Source organism: Penicillium maclennaniae, assembly GCF_028827695.1.
Source record: "Penicillium maclennaniae strain IBT 15551 chromosome Unknown utg000002l:1.0-2354659.0:1.0-2356205.0, whole genome shotgun sequence".
In the NCBI taxonomy this organism is placed as follows: domain Eukaryota; kingdom Fungi; phylum Ascomycota; class Eurotiomycetes; order Eurotiales; family Aspergillaceae; genus Penicillium; species Penicillium maclennaniae.
Genome location: NW_026623214.1, coordinates 579,202 through 601,112, shown reverse-complemented (window position 1 = coordinate 601,112; position 21,911 = coordinate 579,202). Strand labels below are relative to the sequence as shown.

The window sequence follows — 21,911 nt, the reverse complement described above, 5'->3', positions numbered from 1 at the left end:
CGCAATGGCCGCTTGACTTGGGAGGAGGAGGGCAAAGAGACGCCGATCACTCCGCCTTGGCAGTGGCTGACTGTTTACTCTGCCCAATTCGTGTAAACGGGACTCTAATCTTGATGATATACAGTTTCTATAATACATAGATTATCTCCAGCTCTAGCGAGTCTCCCCACTAACCAGAATGACAACGCTTCCCAGTTGTCGCTTCAGGTCCTCCTTGTCAACGTCGTGGGTATCCTCCACTTCACCCCACATGTCCGTCTGCCACTTCACCTCCAGACTCGAAGCTTCGGCCGCGTCTTCAAGACCAAACTTCTTAGTCTGGTGGCTTTGGAGGTGACGGAAGTTTTCGCTCCATTCCGTCACCAAGCGCACTGCAACAAGGAGACTCTTGGAGGCCAGAATGCCTCGCTCCAGACCGGCCAGATCATAAGGAGCCAGCTCCGACACCCAGGTCCGGATGCTATCCTTGGTGGCCTGCGGCTGCGAGACGGGCAGGATGCTCTCGGCGTCGAGAATGGGCACGATCTCAAGACCGGGCCAAACCTTCATAGACAGGAAGCTCATGATGTCCTGAGCAACCTTCATCTGGATTTCTCTGAGGCTCTCGGTCTTACCTTCACCATCCACGCGCTCCAGCGGACGAGTCGTCCGTGCGGGTTCCCAGCAAAGCAGAGTGTCGGTGTCCAAATAGCGCATGGCAGTCGTGATGATCTGGTCGCGGGTAGTGGTAACGCCCTCTGCATCCTCCCGAACAATATCGGCCGCACGCGCCGCGAGGGAAGTCAAGGGAATCAAATGACTCTTCAACGCCTGTTGAGCAGAGGTCATCACTTCCCATTCCAGGGCGACCGCATGCGCCAGGTGAGGCTTTGTGTGAGCGATGGTGAGTACTTCCTTAGTGGGTGTCCTGACGGGTCGCTTATCAAGAAGGACCTGGTACTCGCCTACAGTAGACCAATTATTGATAGTCAGTAAAAGGCTTTGTGAACGGCCAGCTTGCAAATCTACCTTGCTTTCCTTGGACGTGGACATCCTTCCAAAACCGCTTTTTCAGTGACACAGTGGCCCTTGAAGGTTCAGACTGCGTTGAGCTTGTCGATATCGAACTCGCATCTTTCATCTGCTCGGTACTCTGCTGGAAATCCGGCGATGGCGCGGGAGCTTTGGGCGGGGGACCATGGGCAGTAACGGGATGAGCGACTGCGGCCCTCAAGGGGGACGAGTGAATGCGGCGGGACAAGGGTGCATTGTGTCGTACGAGAGAAAGAAGCTGCGAGGGCAATGCAGCGCGAGAAATGCCCGCCATATCTCCAGCTCAGGGTCGAGATTGAGGTTGATAGTCGCGGAGGATGCGGAACTTTTCGAAGTCTCGGCCCGATCGCCACTTACGCGCCACAGGATCTCTGGCCCGCGCGTTCGCTTACCCTGTAACACCTTCAGCTGCAATGCTGATCGCCAATTGCTATACAGGTGGTTTTGAATTTGACCGGTAATAAGCCATATTCTCCAAAATTCAGAGTGCGGGTATCTGACTACTGCACTACTGCAGGGTTTAACGCTGTGCCCAGTACATGTACGATGACACCAACTCGGTCTGGAGCTGAGTTTCTAGGCGTTTTCCAGACGGTGATTCTTGAGAGGATCATCAGAACGCGCATTTGAATTGATTGGATATTATCAACAGCCTTCGGAAAAAAAAGAAAAAGAAAAGAAAGACAAAGATAGCCGATAATTACCCTCCATCTTGCATCTAGAGCCCAGAGAACCGAACAAAGCATCAAAAAGCTAGCACCAGAAGAGGAAACCGAGCCAGGTGAATAGCACATCGATATGCAAAGCGCGAAAAGATCAGGAGCAAAACGACGAATACCGCCCATGCTTTTTGTAATTTACACAAGAGAAAGGAAGATGAAAAAAACTTTCACAGCTCGAGGTTGGCCACCCAGTTTTAAAAAACCAATCATCTGCAGAGAAGAGCGAGAAAAAAAAGAAGATATGAGGTGCTGGTACTGCCGTTGTGACGACACGCATCAGTTCTGTCGAGATTCTCAGGGTCTGACACGGGAAACGAGGTCTTCCTGGTAGTTGAGATACTGCCAAGTTGATTCTGTCGGACTCTCCCCGAGGCAGGCCATGGCATGGCGGCACGAATTGCAAAGTCAAGCCATGGGCCAAAAAACGAAATCAAGAAAAAAGGATTTGAATCAAGCGCTGGACGCATCTAGAAGTGGCATCGAAACACAAGGTAACACTTCAGGTCGGACATGGGTTGATAAATAGGGTCGTTACGGCATTTCATCGTAAGAGGGAGCAAGAAGGCTGGGTTATCACCAGCACTACTTGTTGAGTCCAAACTCTCCAATTCTCCGGCCGAGTCTGCTGGCCTGTGGTCTGTGATCCCCGCCTTTTGCAGAGCACATGCCAATGTCTGCAAAAGTCGAGGAGCGGTCTCCGGAAAATTCGTCTCACAAGTAGCTTTTCTACTTGGTCAGGTAGCTGGGGTAGTAAGGCTGTTTTATGCGATCGGCATCGGTGCGTTTCTTCATACGCTCCGCATCGTAATCATCAGCGCCATCACGGCTGCCCCAAGTTGTCTGGAAGCGAAAAGGGTCAGCTGAGGAAGGTTCCAGGAGGAGCAAATGCATATCAATTTGAAATGGGTATCGGAAACCACATCAGGCAAATCACAGCGACGAGTCAGAAAAATGGCTCGGGCGGGAAGTACAGTGGATAAGATGCAGGAAGGAGGAGTCGTGATCAAAGCGTCGTGATACTAGCGTGTCATAGGGGGGGAGAGAGGGCGAGGCCGACGCTTGGGCAGCCCACACCCGGCCAGGCCAGTGAAAATTATGCGAAAAGTGGAAAATGGTGAGATGATAAAAAAAAAAACAAACAGAAAAAATACGATACAACTTACCACATTCAGTGTCATCACGGCGTACATCTTGATTGCCCCGTGGAAATAGCCGAAAAGAATCGACACGGGCATCAGGAAAACGTCAACCGGATAGCGAATGTAGTGACCTAGTAACTTGATCCACTTGCTGCTGAAAATCCACAAATACAGCGAGGTCATGGCTCGATCGTGCAGGACATCACCCCACGGAACGGTCGCTTTGTGGCACAGCCAAACCAGCAGCAGGTCGCCCAACAGGGCGGGAGGCGACAAAGTGGTCAAGTGTACGGCATAAGCGCTCCAGGGCTGACGACTAGAAGCCAGACGGAAAAATATGGGTTAGCTGCGGCTGAAAAACAAGGCAACTTCTGTGCATATTGCAGCGCTCTTCACTTCCTCACCCAGAAATTACCCACAAAGTCTCAGGTCACACTAGGACGTCCCTTTCGGGCCCTGCTTGCTCCAGGCGAGCCAGCCGGACGAGACCGCATATTTGGACTCTCGTCATGCTCGGGGAGGACGGCTAGTCGGCCTGGTAGACTCGGAGGGGCCAAGTGGACCGATCGGGGGAAACGAGGGTGGCTCAACATGAGAAAAGGGGAGGGTTTCACTTACTACCAGATGTGCTTCTCGTGGAACATACTAGTGAGATTACTCCGCCAGTTACTTCGAGACCAGCGTGCGCATTGCTTCAGGAATCGGGGATTATCCTCCAGAGTGGTGAGCACCTCCGCCTCGGGGTGGTACTGCATGTAAGTTTCCCAGCCATGCGAGACCATCCAGCGAGTGATGAAATTGTCGTCGTCCGCGTTGAGTTGATACTTTCCCCACCACCATTCCTCGTTGGTGAAGGCGTAGGTGAAGCCCTCGTCCTGGAGAATCTTGGTCCGATAGGCCACCGTGCGCCCGGACATGCATGGCAGGCCGCCGTCCAGATTGGTCGTAGCCCCGCAGTCAAAGTTGCGTCGCTCGAGATAGAGAGCGCCCAGATAGCCCCAGATGCGCTGTGAGAGGGTCGGCGCGACAGCGCGGCGCAATCGTTGGCAGGTCACCACGCCTCCATACCGATCGTCCTTTTCAAAGGGGGCCAAAATCCATGGCAGGACAGTAGAAGGCCAGCTGACGTCGTCGTCGGCGAGAAGCGTAATGGCAGTTCGAACTTCGGGAATTGCTCTGGTCATCTGGCGGCGCTTGTTGGGATGCGTGACCGTGAACAGACGAATTCTCGATTTGGACGCCGGCATCAGATTCAACATTCTTTCGGCCCTTTTCCGATTGGCCTCAATAGTCACCAAAAGAATCTCGTAAGGTTGGTTCTCTAGAATAGAACGAATCGTCTCCACCAATTCCTCGCCACATCCCTCAAGCGTGGGAATGATTACCGTGACATCTTGACTGGTCAGCTTCGGATTTTCCGGGGGTGTTATCGGCCGGAACGACCAGAAGGAGATCAAGTTCACGACGAGGCGGAAGTAGCGATAGCAGCTGCTCGGGAGTTAGCGGGGTTAGGGGGAGGGGGGGTGCAATCGCATCACCGATCGAGTGAACTGACAATAGCGCGACGAAGGCTCGCAGGAAAGGAAATGCCATTTTCTGGGGTTCTGAATGCCCGACCTCGGGAGAATTCCAATTCAATCTATACTCGAACACAAGAAACGTGAGCAAGGGTCTCCCGTGTTTGATTCAAGACACAAACCTCCTCGAGCTAGAAGGGTGTTGACACTTGAATCAGCGAAGCTGGCGCTGAGAATGGGCTGGCAGTAAAGAGCGAGGAAGCAAAACGAATGTCGGGGAAGACACAGCTTCCTCAACCAGCCCAGGATAAAAAAGGGAAGAAGGGGAAGGAAATCGAAAGGGAGGAGAGAATAGGTACTTGGAGGAAGTGGAAGGTAGATTAATTTGTAGGGAGAGCACATGCCTACGATGGCAATCCTGATACTAATTCGCGCGAACAATTGCTCGTAAGAAAAAAAAATGTGGAAAAAATCCAAAATAAAAGTACCAAGCTAATAAACAATAAAAAAAGAAAATACTCAAAGTGCCCCAGTCTCCGTGATCGTTTTGAGGGTGCTGCAGGTGTAGTTTTGCCTCGTGCGTCAGAGACCCTGGATCTAGATGGAGGCATCTGGGAGTGGAGAAGGATTGGCGGCGGCCCATGCAGGCGCCGTGACATGGAGTGGACTTGGGTAAGGTACACACTGTTCTGTAAGATACGTAAGATTACCCGGGGGGGGGGGTTTCATGCTCTTGACTGCTCTTGGTGCTTTGGGTCTTTGCTCCGACTCGAGGTTTTCGATCATGCGCCATTCCACGGCCAAAACTTACCCTACCGTGTGCGCGAACACAACATACCGTCTCTACATCCCGATGTATAGACAATGCGGCCCTCCATTGCGATCCATGGATGCCAAAGAACAAAAATAAAATGGAAAATGAAAAATCAAAAATCAAAAATCAAAATCAAACATCAGGCAATCCGCTGGGTCCCGTAGCGCGTGTCCATTCTTCGCCGTTTGGAACCGTAGAGCCGTCCATCTAACATTCTCCCACCCTGATAGGTTTATACCACGCGTGACTTGACGAAATCCCCATTCTCTCAGGCAACCATCCTCAGATCATTGGCCTTAATCTGTCTTTGTACTTGTCGCAGGTACACTGCTTCGATCAACTCGAGTCACTTTAGCCTCGCCGTGGCATGCAGAGCGGCAGGAAGGTCGAATCGAATAAAAATAGACAAATGGGGGCTAGCGAGAACATATCCGATCCTGCACGCGAGATTCCTCCATTGTCGTCTAACTCCCCCCCCCCCCTCCTTTGTCCGGACGGTTGCTTTCGGATGGAGCCACTGCTCCTTCATTGGTGCCCAGCCCATGGCCGGGATACCTTTTTTACTGTATGTAGCTGCACGGTTGGCTGGTGATCGACATTGATTGTTGATTTGATTTACCCGGTCACTCAAGCATTGTGTTCAAGCCAAAAATTCAACCTCACCACTTTCTATCGATTATTCTATTACCCGGTATATACGTGCATACGCAGGGTTAGTGAAGGGGGGAAAAAAAATAAGAGAAAAGATGGGAATCTATTATCTCGCTAGTAGTGATTTGTGGAAGAAATCAAATCATCGGCAAACCCAGACCATCGTGGACACATGGCTAGCGCCGTGGTGGGCTCGCTGTTGGCTAGCGCCATGGACATTTCCCTCGCCGGACCTTTTTCAGCCCCAGGTCGCCAATCAATGAATATCGATCGCCCGTGATTCGCACGCCTTGTGGTACAGGATGGGTTCCTTAATTTTAACGTGCAGCGAGGGAAATCAAACCACGCCGTGACCAAGTCCCACTCAGTCGGAGAGGGTTAGACGTTTAAAGGACCGTGCTGGATAGGGAATCCTAGCGGCGATCGCGACACGGGCGACCACCAATGTGAATCAGATGTTGTTTTCGGGGCCCCTTGGTGCGTTTCGTAGCTTGGGTGGGGCCCGCAAAGCGAACACGACAGGGAATAGGAAATCCGGCAGGACTCCGCCTGAAGTGGAAAAGGAATGAAGATTTGATGAACTTACCTAAGTAGGCGATGAAAAGAGAAAAGTATACATGGGGCCATACAGTTCGAGCTCGAACTCTGGAAATGGTCAGAGAAGGCAAATCGAATCAGCATGCGGCTATCTTCGCATATTTGCCCACAACCGGTTTGAAGGCGGCCCAGTTGGTGGGCGCAACAGCCTTTCGGCGCGGACTATTGAATTGTGTCGGCCCGTGAGAGAGCTGCTTCTGAGATGCTAGCTTGCCCATGCTGACGAGAAAACCTTGGTTCAGCGAAAGTATGGAGTGTCATATACAATACGGCTGATGCAATCTGCTCCCTCTGAACACCGAAGACATTCTCGACAACACCAAACATGTCGAACCGCAGGAAACTAGTAGGCATAGCGTCCCTGTAATGATTTATGTAGGGGCTACCAACAGACTACTAGACTCCTGCCTTTCTGGCTCACAACCGCCTCGCGCCGTCTTTGGCGTCTAATTGTACGGGGAGCTCGTGCTGACATCGGAATCCGCCAGGCCCAGCGGGGCCCGTTCAATCTGCAGCCGGCCTAAAGTGGAAGATCAATTATCTCCAAGGTCGACCGGCTGAAAGTATGTCACAGAGATCAGACATCTGCACAGCCCGAACACGAAAAGGTGGAAAGTCGCCTGAAACTTCCACCGCGGTCTACGCAATCTGGTATCTTTGTCGTCCTTTGCATGTCGCTAAGACGCCTGCACAGGCCAGTTGCATTATGTGGCGACCCCTCCTGGTAATCCTCATGTACAGTACGAAGCATCTCTAAAGGTACATATGAGACGTGCATATCCCGGGGTGGAGAGGTTGCCCGTTCCCTAGTTGGCCACTTTGCGGCTTCTGCAGTTCGATCCTCGGCCGGATCGAACGACCAAGGCTGACAGGGATGGGGTCAAAGGCCGATTCGCCCATAGACCATCACATCCTGGAGTGAAACAGACGCGTATCTCGGCTGCACGGACTCCCCGACCCAGTCTCTGCCCAGTAAAACTCCACACTGATAGCTCCGAGCCCACCCAAACCCCGGGAGCGACCGGCTCCATGCTGGGCCTTAGCAAAGACACTCGACCGGGGCAGAAAAGGGGGAGGCTGGATGAGACCGTGGAAAAGGTGGGAAGGCGGAAAGCTGCAACGCCAAGGGGCAACAGACAGCATTGCACACAGTAATCCACCCTCATCGCCCGTCGACAGGACACGGGGAGGGCCCGGATGAGAGCGATGACATGCATAGGTCGATCAGTCTCCCCCTCTTGTTCCATGTTGACCCTACTGTATGGACATTTTGGCGCCGACGAACCGATTAGCCACCGTCAGCCGTCGGCATACCTTTTCCAACGAATCGCATGACCAAAGCCTCGCAGCACGTCCATTTGCAGACGCCCCTCTCTCGAAACTCACTTCTGTCCTGTTTCCCGTTCTGGATAAGAGGGCGGCTGGAGTTACAAGAATGGGAACGCCATCCAGATCGTCTGGTGGAGCTAGTACTGTAGTAGTATATTACAAGCGCGAGCGTAACAGTGGATCAAGCGAGAAGACTTGAACCGTGCTCGTTCTGATGCCCCATTAGTTTCCAAAGTGGCATGTCTGTTTGACTTCGCAACTCCACCCCTCCCGGATCCACCAGTCCACAATACCATAGTCGACACTCTGTCGACGTGGTCAGTGTCCATGTCAGCATTACTTCCTTTTCCACGATGGTCAAGATCTTGTGCTAACGGCCAGCCTCCACCTGCAACAGCTGCAGGGGACCTCATCCGCGCGCTCTGTCCCGGGTGAGATCCCATCCGTTCTCCGGCGGCTCAGGAGTCTTTCCGTGTGCAGACCGGCCTTGATGCGACCTTGGCCCCCCCGTCTTTTGGCTGGTAACCCCCGCGGGTCCCGTTATTCTCTTTCCCTAGCTGCAGCACGGCTGCAATTTACTGCAACCATCTCAGGATAGTCTCGGGTTAATTACCGACTTCGGTCCCCACCAGCGTCCTCACTAAGGCTAACTTCTCCCGGTAATGAAGATATAGGACGATCCACTCTCTTCGGTTTAGCTAAATTCCACTCGAGGGCGTACTTCTCCACATGTCAGCGACCTCGTTGTGGACACGAATCTTTATGCTAACGAGAAGAGAGCACCCGGTGATCTTATTGCGCAACATGTATCTCCTCGGGGTAAAAGCGACAGATGCAAATGGCTGGACACGTGTCGTAATTCTGAATCACGCTTGTCGTTTCTTGTATTGGCATGAGGCTTGTGGGCAGACTAGATTTGAGAATACTTCAATTGCCTTCATTGACCACCCCAAACCTTTCCAATTGAATCTCATGGCATCTGCAAGCAGAGTCATCGAAAGAACAAAGAACACGCCCATGTACTCGGCGCGACCAGATACCGTTTCTGTCAGTGCGCGATTCATGCATCTGATATGCGGTCATGGCGCTTCCCGGATTGACCCAGCTCCATGCTCAGGCCGCTTATCCGATACAATGGAACGCAAAGCATGAGGCTGCTTTGAGAATGCGGATCTACTAGTACAGGTGTGGTCGACCGTAGAACCGTTGCACTTGCCTTCGCTACCATACTTTTGACGACGCAAACCTAGTCAATGATCCCTCGTATTGACAAGGCTACACAAGACAAATCTCGCGATGACCATCGCGGACGTCCACGAGGGCTCTGACACGAGGCAAGACAATCCTAGCCGCGTCCGTGACGTCAATATTCCTTTCAGCTGTTCATGCAGTTTAATGAATGGGGCGTCCAGTCTGGGGGGGGGCGCGAATAGAATGCCCCTGCTCATCGCTCAAACCAACAACTGTATTGCATGACGGAGCTGCAACCGCTGCTTCCCCCCGAGCCGCTAATGCGCGCCTCTACCAGGTCAAGTTTTGGAAGTGTGCGGCCGATGACTTTCTAGAACCATGCACGATGGTACGATGAAGATGCCCGCATGTGCGTATGTTGGCCCTCGGCGGGTCGTCCGAATAGGCCCCTTCGCGGATGTACCCTTGTAAGCTATATCCCGACTCCGCTATAGTACCATCTCGCAGTTGGGTCTAGTTCGGGCCATTGACACTATCTTGGTGCACCCAGCGCTTAATGAAGAGGCCCGTCCGGCGCAGAGTATGGATATCATATTGAACATATCATTTCGACATTAAAAGGCAGTGCAAGCAATGCCTGTCACATAAAGCCAATCTCAGCCCTACAGCCTTTTCGCGGTCCCTTACTGGACTTGGCAGGGATGCATCGATTGTGATCTATCAGTCAGACTTCCATAGCCAAGCCGCAGGGTCGAAGTATGCCTCGAAATCGACGCCACCAAACAGCCCGATGGCCCCATACAAGTCAAAGTCCCCCTCCAATCCCTCTATACTACCGGAGTCCTCATCCGTCTCCTCGTGCAGGTCCCACCCTCCTGCTCGCCGACCGTTGCGGGTGAAAAAAACCTCCACTTTACACTTCTTCCGGTCCTCAATTAGCGCATCCGCCATAGCAAGCGGGTCCTCCGGAAGCGTGAACAATATTCCTATCCCAACAGTCTCCCCCACGTTGATTGGGCTCGTAAAATCACGACCACCCCATGAGTCATTCACAAAGCGGCATCCGTCGTCAGAGAAGACGCCTAAGCTGCCTCTCTCCCAGCCAGGTGACCGCCAGGAAGGATATGGCCCCGCCACGAAACCGATAGAAAAGCCGCTGGAGTCGGAGCCCGACCCGGGGCCTGCACGAAGGCCAAGGAGCTTCATCTCAAAATATATCATCTTGCGCTTTTCTCTGATAAAAGGGGAATCCTCAGCAGCGAAGTAAAGAGGCAAATGGCTCATGACCAAGCAGTCTCCATTCCGATCGACCGTGCGTCCCTGCCACAGACCACGGCCCGACAAAGAGAGCGCCCCGATGAACTCTCTCTGCAGCACAGGTCGGATATCATGCTCACAAACAGAGGCATACACAGGTGGCGAGGGCCTCTCCGGAAGCCAGAGCGGCGTGTTGTCGCAGAAGTCGTGAGCGCGTTGTGCGTCGTCTTCCGATGCATTCCCTGTGCCAGAGCAATAATAGCCCGAGATGGGCGGCGGAGGGAAGGTCGATGTATCTGGAACCGCCTCCTGCCAGTTGTGATATGGAGGGGGGCCTTCCTGCTGCCTGTCCGGAAAGCGTGCAGATGACTGCGATGCCTCGTAGCTTGGGGGCGGGGGTTCCACCATAGTGACTAGGTGGGTGTTGGTTCCGAGTGCAAGTCAGAATGAGAATCGTATAAGGTTGTCGTGTCCGCATTCAAATCCACGGTGCCAAGCGGGGCTGTGCCGAGTGAGTTCCGTGGATTTGCATTGTCTTCGTCTTTCTGGGGTTTGTCCATAGTTTTGGTGCCTTGAATGTTTAGAACCTGGCATTTGACATTCGACACTTGATTTTACACTCGAAATAGACTTTTAAGCTTGTTCCTCGGCCTTTCTTCTCGCGCATGCCAGCATATTGGTGCGAATGGAGTGGATTTTGAGTCCAACCAAAGGCCTGCTGAAGGTTCCGGCGTTGGGCTCGATCGTGCATTTGGAAAAGGAGCGAAAGAAGTGACATCGGACGCTATCCTTACATATTTGGATGCGAGATAAGAATCGGAGGAGTCACAGAGGGTAACGCGGGCTAAGAATAGTTGGGCTGCAGGTCTCAGTTGTGCAAAGTCCAAACGTAAAATGCAAAATGCACCGTGGCGATTTTTGAACTTGTTCGATCCCTCTCATTCATCCTTCTTCTGTTTTATCTTTTGTTTTCTCTTCATGTTTCCCACCTATGGCCGATCCGACCCACCAACGTCGATCCTCCATCTCGGAGCAAATCCAGCGAATCTTTACGGTCGATCGCTCAGATGTATGTTTCACTCCACGCTGTCAGCGCCCATACTGACGGCCCAGAAACGTCGAAGAACCCACGACCATGAATTCTCTGATGCGCTCGCTCAACTGAAAAATGAGCACAAGAAGTCACAGGCGTCCAGTCAGGCACTCGGGCAATTGGGCCCGGATGAAACTAGACCTAGCTCAGTTACTTATTCTCAAAACTCTGGACTGCCGTCTACGGGCACTTCTCAATCAACCCCTCCGTTTCAACCTGTGATGACCGTGGAAACCATACCACCGCAGACTTCCGGCGTTCAAAACCCAACTCCGCAAGAGATTCTCACTTCTCCAGCAAGGGAAACTGTGCGTCATGAAAGACGCGCTACTAAGAGACTCGAAGCGGAAAGGATAGAGCTTCAAAAACGCTATCAGAGACTAGAAGAAGCTCAGGCCCGACATGACCAGGGCATTTGCGAGCGATCCTCCAACCGCTTGACCAAGAAGCAGCCGCTGGATAGCACTGCAATTCGGTGGCCCAGTACCGATAGAGAAGGAAAAAGAGGAAGGTCTTCAAGTGTCTTTTCTGGTATATTTTCGAGATCAAGACGATCTTCTCGATCGCGTTCTAAAGATTCCGAGTCGCGTCGTCAATCAAGTGAAACCCCACCTACATTACCATTGGCACTTCCAGAACGTTTCGGTACCGCTGTATCGAGAGAGTTGGCTACTCGCCATGGAACTACTCTGGTTCCATCTCATCAACTTGAAGGCACGGCTCGTGCCCTCCACTCTCTTCATCAAGCTCCCAAATCTGACGACCTGAGGGAAAATTGGAGAATGGCCGAAGCCTGGCAGAGAAATAATGGAGCTCATGACTTTGACAATACTAGAGGTTCCGTCCACAAAGCAGAGCTCAATGGTCTGCCCGCAACTGACAGGCTTGTCCGCGAAGCAAATCTTTCGACCGATCTTGACCGCGAACTATTTACTGCGACTCTGCGACATGACGGCAAGTCCATTGGGACCCGGTCTTTCTCTGCTTCTAACCCGCATGCCCATACATCAGCGCGTCCTACTGGTGTCTCGGCAAAAGACCGGGAGCATCGTAAAATCTACCCCAAGGTCCCTGATGCCATGTCTACCAGGGTCACTACGGCACGCCAGCTCCATGATCTCGCGCCATCGGGACACATCCAACGCTCCTATAAGACATTTGGGGCCTCCGTTTCAATGCCGGCAATCACGAAAAACAAACATTTCAAGAAGGACGGAGCACCTGCTGGCCTGCAAGCAAACTCAAGCTCGTTCAAGTCCTCGCACCTCTCGTCGAACCCATTCACATCCAAAGACCCCGAGCCAAAGGAGAACAGTGGGATCGTAAGAGGCTCGATTGCTCAGAGTCCAGACCCATCTATCATTCCATTGCCATTGCGGATCCAAGCATCACAACAGCATGATACGCCAAGAGGTCAAAAGACAGCTTCTGAGCCTACATCAGCAAATGCACTGAGCCATCCTAGAGATAGCCGTCGACAGTCACTTCAAGAGCCGGCATCGTCAAATTTGCACAGCCGCCGACAGGAGAACTGGCGCCCAGGCCAGTCAACAGCATTTTCTGGTACAATGCCAGCAGAAGTCCCCGGTGAAGCCAAGCGAACCAGGAATGATGGACCCCTTCTTCCAATCAAGCATGCAGGCAGGATTGCTTCTCTCGGTCACAGCCCTCCACCGTGGTCAAATTCCGAGAGCCAGAAAGGATCGGAAGTCGCGGCAGATGCACCGGCCGCCATATCCGAGTTCAGTGCACCGGACCAATGTGACCCTGAAGATTCTCCTGCAATCAAATCCGGCCTGAGATGCAGAAACCCATCACTCAACCGGACACCATCGCAGAGCTCGTCACAAGCAAGCTATGATACAGCCGATGAAGAAGTACTAGACGTTACTAAAGCCCTTGTCAAGGAGGATAGAGCCAAGGCCCAACAAAATGATATACCTAATAAAGAGGCCCCCATCGTGCAGAAGCCGCTTTCTTGTGAAATCATCTTACAGAACGAGATCCCTCGGGCAATTTCATCCACCGTGGTACAGGAGGTATCGGCACCGACGATGAAGGCGGCAGCAGAGCAACCTATTGCCAAATTGTTTGTCATTTGCTGCCATTGCAAGTACTGGCACGACATGCCATCGGTGGTATACGCCAGACTCGTAGGCTCTGAAGGACAGTCCTCTGGGTCCGTCCCGTCACGAACGTTCTCTCGCCGGAACTCAGGCGGTCGTAAAGTCTCTCTGAGACATTCGCTTCTGTCTTCAAATCAATCTAACTTCCGACAACTGTTAGCTGTCGAGGGAAAGCATAAGAACAAAGATAAGCAGTCAAGTCGCGAGACTCAGACAGCAACTGGAAGTCCCTTGCCACCTCCCTCATGCTGTTGGTGTGGACATAATATGAAGAAGATCTGCTGCCAGGGATGGACTACACTCGTTAAGATGGGTGAGAGACATCATTAAGCAAAGTGTACGAGTTCTAGGAAGTAATCATAATGATACTCAGAGCAAATGCTTCCTTTTCTCAGTCTCTCTTCGTTTATTCTTCTCTATTCTATCTCAGGCTTATGACATTGTTCAGGGTGGTAATTCTTGACGACGTATTCGTTGTTTTCCTTCTACATTGTAATTGCGAGCTAGATCCCTCTCACAAATTAGATAATAATATGAACGCCATGAGCTACCATTTGACACCTCCATGTTGTGCTATCCTATCCTGATCGTATTCCAACAAGCCATATGAGCTTCATTCACCCGCCCCTAGAGCGCCAGTTCCCGGCCTCATCTCGGCCGTGTCTGTGTTCACTGGGGCTGTATTCGATGGGGACGAGCGACTGAGCGCCACCACACAATATAGACGCGATGAAGCTTGGGAAGCTGGGACGGATCCCATCGGTCCCGTCTCCAGATTCATCGTTACTGTCCTACTTTTCAAGCAGCGCGAAACGGGTTTCATCCACGTCGGGATCGAAATTGTCATGATTTACAGTGCCCTCTGAGCTTACTTTCAATCAAGCACGGCTTCATCTTTGTCGGTCCCAGTCGTGAAATAATCGAACTTCTCTTCAGTGCCTTTCTCTTCAGTACCGCTCTCCTCTGGTATGCCTATTTGAAACCGGTGCCCATTAAAGAGACGCCGAGATCAGTCTCTTGTATCCTTGCACCGCCTCTTCCAGTTCGCCAACTGTGATGGCCTCGTTATCTGCATGGGCAACATGAATACTTCCAGGTCCATAAAGATAGCGCCGAACCTTCTGAGAGCACTGGTCGTGAATGTGTAGCGAAGCAGCATCGGTTCCGTAGTTTACAGTAATCACATCAAATCCATCCACATCGACATCGAAATACTGAGGTCCAGTGCCAGTCGTTGGATTCCCAAAGTCCAAATCAATGTCTTGCACGCCTCCGGACATCCTACTCAGTGCTTTGCGTACGATGTCCTTGATGTCCTCCGGGCTACCCTCCGCAATCCGAACCGATATAGTCGCTTCGGCATATGCAGGAATCACATTGGCTGCCACGCCACCAGAGATTTGACCGATATTTAGAGTGGACTGACCCAGCCGCTCACTTCGAGGAAGCCCACCATCTTGGGGTAAAACATTGGGCAACGAGTCAAGGTGAGAGAGAACAGGAAGCATGGTGGAAATTGCACTTGCCCCTAACCAGGGGTAACCCGAATGTGCCGCTTTGCCTCGTGAGACAAGCGTAAACTTCATGGACCCTTTATGCCCCGCAACAAGACTCGATTCCGTCGGTTCACCGAATATGATCGAGCGATATGTTGGGGGTTCCAGATTTAGGTCGGAGTTTGAGAAGTGTTTCATGCCGACGCCGTCCCTTTCCTCGCCAACATCAAACAGTAGTCCAATGGCGGCATCTGGGTTGTCTCTGAGTGTTTCCAGAACTGCAAAAACAATGGCAGCTACGCTCGCTTTGGCATCGACTGTCCCACGGCCAGCAATGACCAAATTTTGTCGGTCAAACGACGAACCATCGCTCTGGGGCGAATGCAGAGAGTACGGGATGAAAGGGGGAACAGTATCGATGTGGCTGGTCAACAGCACCTCGGGATACCTATTCTCCCCAGCACAGGCATACACGTTGAATCTTCCCTTTTGTTCTTTAGTCTCGGGAGACACGATTTGTTTCTCGACCGTCAAGTTCTGCGCGGCAAGGAACTCCAAGACGAAGTCTCCCACATCTTTCTCATTCTCCGTGACCGATGCTATCTCCACTATGTCCCTGTGGAACGAGAGAAGAGGCGAGGAAGTAATGATCTCATCCAGTCCCGGGTCCGAACCAGCCTCGAGAAGTCGGGCGGCTCGCAATGGTTGTTGGTCTGAGGCGAGCACCGATTTCGCCACGGCCGCGAGGCCAAGAAGATAACCCGGTTTCATAACTTTGCACACGGAGCTATGAACACGGGCAAACCCGAGTAGCTCAGTACTAATGGCGGTTGCACAAGTCTTCAATGTTTACGTCGAGGTCAATGCGAGGGGATGAGGGGAAAAAAACCTCGATAAGAGACTCCCCACAATGGCAGCTTCACATACGGGGGACTATCAATTGCATTTTCCCAACAATCGAGCGGCGCTTATGCATCTCTATCGCTTATGATCTTAATAGCTTGGTTCTTGGGCCTAAAGTTGACGACCTACATCTGACATTTGGCTTTGTTACCCACAATCGCACACCCCTCTACTGCCCAAGTACGAGTAAGAAAGTTCTCTCGTAGTGTCAGCAATTAATTTTGCCGCTCCCGCTCAATACATTGACCTAGGTGAGCAATTACACTTCCCCACGGCAGTTGGGTTTGGTGCAATGGCGAGAGAGCACGCACTATTTGAGCAATATATTAGGGTACCCTTTTACATGGGCAAGTCGAAAATTTGCTACTGAGGACCGACAAGAGTCACCTTCTTTTATCGCCATTTATTTGAGTCTCGCTGGATGAAGTGTTGTATATAGTTCCCCTTTGTTAGGATGGGGACTAGATATGATGACTAATCACTAAGCGAATGGCTTCCCGCGTCAACTGGATTTTCCATCTTCTCCATCTTCCTCCCATCTCATCCAAGCTTTCAACTCATGATGGCAAGAATCTAATGATGCATTCTGGGCCATACGCTGCATTCCATGCACGTATACTCTGCTTACACTGACTACACGCAGGACCGGTTATCCGACCACGTAATCATCCCATCCCCATCCCCAAAATATCCACGCCGCAACTCTTCAATCCAGCTGTCCCAGTCCTCATGGACGATTCACGGACCCTTCATTGGACAGTCACCACAGCGCCACGTCTTGTGGCCGTGACCGACTGGAGCTGGATTGCGAGTCGAGAGAACCTCGTCAGAGGGGATAATCGGCTCATCTTGCTTCGAGTTGCTAGAGCAAGAAAAAGGGCCTTCATAGTTCATGTTACACTTGCTCGTTTCTTCCTCGGAAGAATTCGTATCTTACTACGAGAGCATGACTCCTTGCGCACCTACATTCCCACATATCAAGCATACACCCTATATTCCGCAGCAAATGTGCAATTATAAAACATTCAATCGTCCTCCCGTGCATTACCCATCTATGGTAGATCAGAGCTTGCTCTTAGCCTTCTCATTCCCCACCACATTCACAACGACCTTACCCCAAGTCTCACGACCACCTAGCGCTTGCAAGGCCTTGGGAACACTGTCTAGGCCCACGAAGCTCTCATCCTTGAACGCAGTACCGCGGAACTTGCCCTGCGCCACGAGGTCGAAGATGCCCTGCCAGACAGTGCCAACTGTGGGAGTCTCGAACTTGGCATACTGACCCCAATGCAAGCCCACGATACTCACATTCTTCAACAGCACACGGTTCAAGGCAACCTTCTCAATCTTACCAGCGGCAAACCCAATCACCAGCAAACGGGCATTCCACGCAACACACTTCAAGCTAGCATCAATCATTCCCACGGGGTCGTAGACAATATCGACTCCGGCCTTACCATTCCCCGTCCGGTTCGCCGCACACAGCTTCTTCACCTCCTCCGGCCAACCCTTATCCGTGTAATCAATCACATAGTCGGCGCCAAACTCCTTTGCAATCTCACGTTTGCGCTCCGTTCCAGCTGTAGCAATCACCACCGCGCCCTTGGCCTTGGCGATCTGCACCGCAGCCAACCCAACACCACCGGCCGCCGCATGAACTAGCACCCAGTCACCCGGCTGAACCCCGGCGCGGGTAACCAGCCCACCATAGGAAGTAGGCGCGGTCACGAATAATCCTGCTGCATCCTCAAAGCTCCACCCCTGAGGAACCGGGAGGAGCGTGTGCTCTGGCGCAAGCACGTGAGTCGCATAGGCACCCTGAGTCGCGCCGAACACCCGATCGCCCACCTTGAAACGAGGGCTTTTCAAGGCAGTTGGCACGGCCGCAATGGTTCCAGCGAACTCCGCACCGCCGATCCACGGGAGAGGGGGTTGGTGTTGGTACTTGCCTTGGATCTGCAAGATGTCGAAGAAGTTGGTCCCGGCCGAGTGAATCTCGATCAGGTATTTGTCCCCAGCGGGAGTTGGTGTCGGGACTTCGGCCACCTTGAGATCCAGGGGTCCCTTTACTTCTGGTGTGAGCTAATTTTGAATTGGAGATAGGCAGATGCAGATCGGAGACTCGGATTTAACGGGTGAAAAACGGACGTACCTTGACATATTCGCTAATTTGGACAGCACGCATGGTGGAAATCGGTGCAGGATCGAAAATCCTCTTCGAAAAATGCAAGGACAGGCTTCAAATGGATTCAATGGTACGGGGCAGAGAGTGGCAAGATGGAGTTGGAGACCGATGGGGAATTTGGGGAGCTAGAGCTTTTCCCCGCGTCGGGAGCCGAGGTTCAATGTCGGTAAAGCACAGACTTGGCAACGGCGCAGATCATCCATTGTCATTGGATTGGATTATTCGACATAGGAAAAAAAAAAACAGAGCGTTTGTTCAGTAAGTACATAATTTCCACAGCGTATGAGATATGAGACCTAAGATATGAGACATGAGGTATGAGGTATCAAAAGGCCGAAAGCCGCGAACGCCGTATCACCAGAATAAAACCAGAAGAAGTAAGCAAGAACCAAAGAACGAAATCAAATCAAACCAAGTGTGATCCGCCGCGCAAACACCGAGTATGTAATACACTCAAAGCTCACAAATCCAGGTACAGACCGCCGCCCATGTTCCACGGGGCCAACAACTAGAACAGGGTATAAAGGTATCAAGTATAGGAGGTATCAGGTATCAGGTATCAGGTATCAGGTATCAGGTATCAGGTATCAGGTATCAGGTATCAGGTATAGGTATAGGTATAGGTATTGGTATCGGTATCGGTTTCAGGTACCAGGTACCAGGTATCAGGTATCATGAGCCACGCATCAATTAGTAGCCAACGCCAGGGGGCTTCTGGGCCATCGGATCCTGGCCCATGTATGGCATCAGAGGTGCACACATCGCTGTGTGCGGCCCAGCCGGCTGGGACGAAGGCAGGGGCACCATAGTGGGAGGGTGACCACGAGATGGCACGCTCTTCCTCTCGTGCTCAGGTCTTCCGTGGTAGTCGTATTGGAGAGAGACATTCCGCTTCCAGGGCTTGGGGTCGTAGCCCGGGTAAGCATGCGTCTCATGATAAGGAGCAAACTCGTGAGAGTAACCCCCATGAGAAGCGACCATGGGCACATGGTCCCGGTAGACAGGTGTAGCCGAGTGAAGAACACCGGATGGCGGAGTGATGGGCTCAAAGGGCATGTGATACCAATGGCCCGGGTGGAGGGCAGGGTTGAGATTCATGTCGACGGAGACGGAGCGAGGCGGCCACTGGGCCAAGGCCGGTGTAGTCGACGAACCAGGACTAGGAAAACAGGAATCAGGAGAAAGAGGGAATGCCGCGTAGGTCGGTGTCACAGCAGCAGTAGTACTGGCCATGAGACCCTCAGGCCCAGGCGACGTGTGGCCGGACTGCTCAAAGGAAGCTGTGTTTGGGCTGTGGTCGGAGAATGAGTGAAGGTGTCGGTCAGCAACGAGAACGTGCTCGCCTGGTAGTGTGGGCGTCAACTGCTGAGTCAAAGGAAGGTTCCATTTCTGGTCCACAGCGTGCACACCGGATGATGCATACGCGGGGTGCGTAGACCAGTCTGAACGGGAGACAGATCTCGGCTTGGAAGCGGGAGACTTTTGGCTGCGAGAAGAGACAGATGAAACGCTCTTGACCTCCCGCTCAGACTCATCGCCCGAGGTCGATCCTTGGGGTTTCTTGCGAGTCTGGCGAGAAGGTTTGGTGACTCGCCATTTCTTTAAGCGGCTTCGCAGTTGAGTCTCACTGAATTGGGTTAGAGGAGGAGAATGCTGCCAGATGGCGATTGATCCATCTCACCTGGGATTGAAGTCCTCCGAACGAATCTGTTTGATGACTTGCTTGAGGGGCCATTCCTCTTCCATGTACAATTTGGCAATTAGGGCTTTCTTCTTCTCCCAGACATCCGAGGAGATGGAAGTCTTCATTCTGAGTGCGTGAAGGGGGAAAAGACGAGTCGACAAAGAGTCCACGATACGAAAAAAGAACCGACAGGGGGGGGGGGTAAGGGGAGATGGAGGCGGTTAAGTAGACATCCACCAGGAAAAGTGGACACCGAGGGTCCGGGGAGGCGCGAGATAGACTCAACGAGTCTGGAACTAACACAACAACTAACCCAGAAATCAAACAACTAATCTCCTACCTGGGTCTGTCACTAAACGCTCCGTGCTTTTGCCTCCCCGTGGCCTGGTCGATCATTTTCGGGATGGGCCATGACGATGCTTGACGTGGTCCGTGGATCGTCGAGGATCCTGTGGATCATTGACATCTCTCTCGGGCCAGCACTGGCTCCCTATCCCCAGTTGGTCCCTTGGCGCATGGGCGTTCGTGGGAACCAAGCTCTGTCTAAGAATCCCAGAGGCCCAGAGAAAGACAGAAACTGGACGGATCATTCAACATGACACCTGCTCCCGGGCATGGTGTTGCTGCCCAAAGCTGACCGACGTGGGAAATGGATCTATCCAACTCCTCCAAGTGCCCCTGTCCATGATGCCTCTCGTACTTCGTGCCTTCCACCCGGAAACCCTCCCCTCTTCTCTAGGAGACAATGGCACCAATTCAGGTCGGACCAACCCTACGAACGTGGATAGTGCCTTCCGGTCATGCGATGGACCAGATTCTGTCGACTTGGCTAGCCCTGTGGATTCCTAGCTCCGCTTCAGATAAGCCACTAAGCCACCAGTGTCTCTCCTCACGCCTTTGCTTTCCCCCAGGCCGAACGGGGTCCATCGTAAGTTCGAATCCAAGAGCCGATCCTCGGGTTTCCTCACCGGACAACTTCCCAAAAGAGAACTATCAGAGCCGTTGGGCGTTTCAAACCTTCATCCAGCGAGGAATCTCCAACATGTGCAGAACACCGCATTTTCGGTAGTGGAGATATGTCCGCTTATGGCCTCCGAAACCTCCTACACCCGTGAAACAGGGATTCTCTGAAAGTCCCCTCCCTCTCCGCTGGACCGTGGATGCATCAGGCCCCTGGAAACCCTCTCCTGACCTCGATCTGGCTTGGTCTCCCACGTCGCGGAGACCCGGTCCATTTTTCCCCTTCTGGGCCCCGCGGAAAGTCGCCCTGGACCGAATGGCCCTAGGATGTTCTCGGTAAGGTCTAGCGGGCTAGTCAGAAGCCTACCCCCTCCAGTTGACGCCAATAGTGACGAGATGTGTGGAGAAGCAGTTCGTGGTTGCGCCAATCGATCAGGTCGTGGATCACCCAAAGATCTTCCCGGGTCCTCAATAGTGGATGTTGAAGATCTCCACTGACCCCAAATGCCCAGTGAGCTTAGAGCCTCTCGAGACTGTACAACAAAGCAAATACCCCCAAAGCTCGGACCCGTCGCCACTCCAGGGGCCTTTTCCACCGCCAATCACCGGAATTCGTGGTGAACAAGACTGCAGATGTCACACTATGCAGGATTGTCCATTTCCGGGCCTTTTTTGCTCTTTCCATCTCTGCAATGCAGACGGCAGAATTAGGGTTGCCTTGTCTCCAAGGCGCTGGGATGGCTTTATTCTTGGGTCCCGAGAATAAAGGTGGAATTCTACGTCCACTTCCATGTCCACTCCGATTCCCCGCCGAAAGCGCCCGAAACCCTAGGTTCCCTTCTTTGTCCAAAGTTAATCCGGGCCCCGACACCGCAGCGCCTCTTTTCCGCCCGGAGCCACGAAGAGGCGAGATCGGCGAACCGAGGATGGGCCGGATTCCAGGGCAAGGGTCATCTCGGCGCCGAAGCGTGAGATCCACGATCAGCGATCTCAAGACACATGGCGGCTTCGGCCGCGGAGATGGGCGTTGAAACCACTCCCATCAAAACCCAACTTAGACTTTCTCCTAGCCTTGGTTTGACTCTAATTCTTTGCCCCCCTCTAGATGGAGTCTCGTCAGTCCATCCTTAATTTTACCTCTTGATCGCGCCATCTCGCTTCGTAGACCCGACCTGGATTCAGTGAAACCAGAGCAATTAGGCCGGCCGGTGATAA

At 52.5% G+C, this 21,911-nt stretch overlaps 8 protein-coding genes across 8 annotated transcripts; 1 reads left to right on the top strand and 7 right to left on the bottom strand.

The window, feature by feature from the left end:
* Window positions 1–46: 46 nt before the first annotated feature.
* N7477_001450 (ATP synthase complex assembly protein ATP12) lies at window positions 47–1,306 on the bottom strand (the record flags this gene model as incomplete). The annotated part of the gene is made up of 3 exons (XM_056963113.1): window positions 47–127; window positions 175–944; window positions 1,009–1,306. 3 exons carry the CDS (start codon window positions 1,304–1,306, stop codon window positions 47–49), a joined length of 1,149 nt encoding a protein of 382 aa, XP_056826032.1.
* Window positions 1,307–2,480: 1,174 nt separating this feature from the next.
* On the bottom strand, window positions 2,481–4,486 carry N7477_001449 (glycosyltransferase family 2 protein; the record flags this gene model as incomplete). Its single annotated transcript, XM_056963112.1, has 4 exons — window positions 2,481–2,594; window positions 2,918–3,209; window positions 3,512–4,381; window positions 4,449–4,486. 4 exons carry the CDS (start codon window positions 4,484–4,486, stop codon window positions 2,481–2,483), a joined length of 1,314 nt encoding a protein of 437 aa, XP_056826031.1.
* Window positions 4,487–6,549: 2,063 nt separating this feature from the next.
* N7477_001448 (uncharacterized protein) lies at window positions 6,550–6,826 on the bottom strand (the record flags this gene model as incomplete). Its single annotated transcript, XM_056963111.1, has 2 exons — window positions 6,550–6,691; window positions 6,738–6,826. 2 exons carry the CDS (start codon window positions 6,824–6,826, stop codon window positions 6,550–6,552), a joined length of 231 nt encoding a protein of 76 aa, XP_056826030.1.
* Window positions 6,827–9,712: 2,886 nt separating this feature from the next.
* On the bottom strand, window positions 9,713–10,657 carry N7477_001447 (SSH4 family protein; the record flags this gene model as incomplete). Its single annotated transcript, XM_056963110.1, has 1 exon — window positions 9,713–10,657. The coding sequence occupies one exon, from the start codon at window positions 10,655–10,657 to the stop codon at window positions 9,713–9,715; it is 945 nt and encodes a 314-aa protein (XP_056826029.1).
* Window positions 10,658–11,240: 583 nt separating this feature from the next.
* Window positions 11,241–13,798, top strand: N7477_001446 (uncharacterized protein; the record flags this gene model as incomplete). Its single annotated transcript, XM_056963109.1, has 2 exons — window positions 11,241–11,318; window positions 11,363–13,798. The coding sequence occupies 2 exons, from the start codon at window positions 11,241–11,243 to the stop codon at window positions 13,796–13,798; spliced, it is 2,514 nt and encodes an 837-aa protein (XP_056826028.1).
* Window positions 13,799–14,460: 662 nt separating this feature from the next.
* N7477_001445 (M20 family metallopeptidase) lies at window positions 14,461–15,735 on the bottom strand (the record flags this gene model as incomplete). Its single annotated transcript, XM_056963108.1, has 1 exon — window positions 14,461–15,735. One exon carries the CDS (start codon window positions 15,733–15,735, stop codon window positions 14,461–14,463), a length of 1,275 nt encoding a protein of 424 aa, XP_056826027.1.
* A 1,194-nt stretch (window positions 15,736–16,929) lies between these two features.
* On the bottom strand, window positions 16,930–18,052 carry N7477_001444 (NADPH:quinone oxidoreductase family protein; the record flags this gene model as incomplete). Its single annotated transcript, XM_056963107.1, has 2 exons — window positions 16,930–17,931; window positions 18,020–18,052. 2 exons carry the CDS (start codon window positions 18,050–18,052, stop codon window positions 16,930–16,932), a joined length of 1,035 nt encoding a protein of 344 aa, XP_056826026.1.
* Window positions 18,053–18,742: 690 nt separating this feature from the next.
* Window positions 18,743–19,861, bottom strand: N7477_001443 (Clr5 domain-containing protein; the record flags this gene model as incomplete). The annotated part of the gene is made up of 2 exons (XM_056963106.1): window positions 18,743–19,679; window positions 19,734–19,861. The coding sequence occupies 2 exons, from the start codon at window positions 19,859–19,861 to the stop codon at window positions 18,743–18,745; spliced, it is 1,065 nt and encodes a 354-aa protein (XP_056826025.1).
* Between the last annotated feature and the right edge of the window lie 2,050 nt (window positions 19,862–21,911).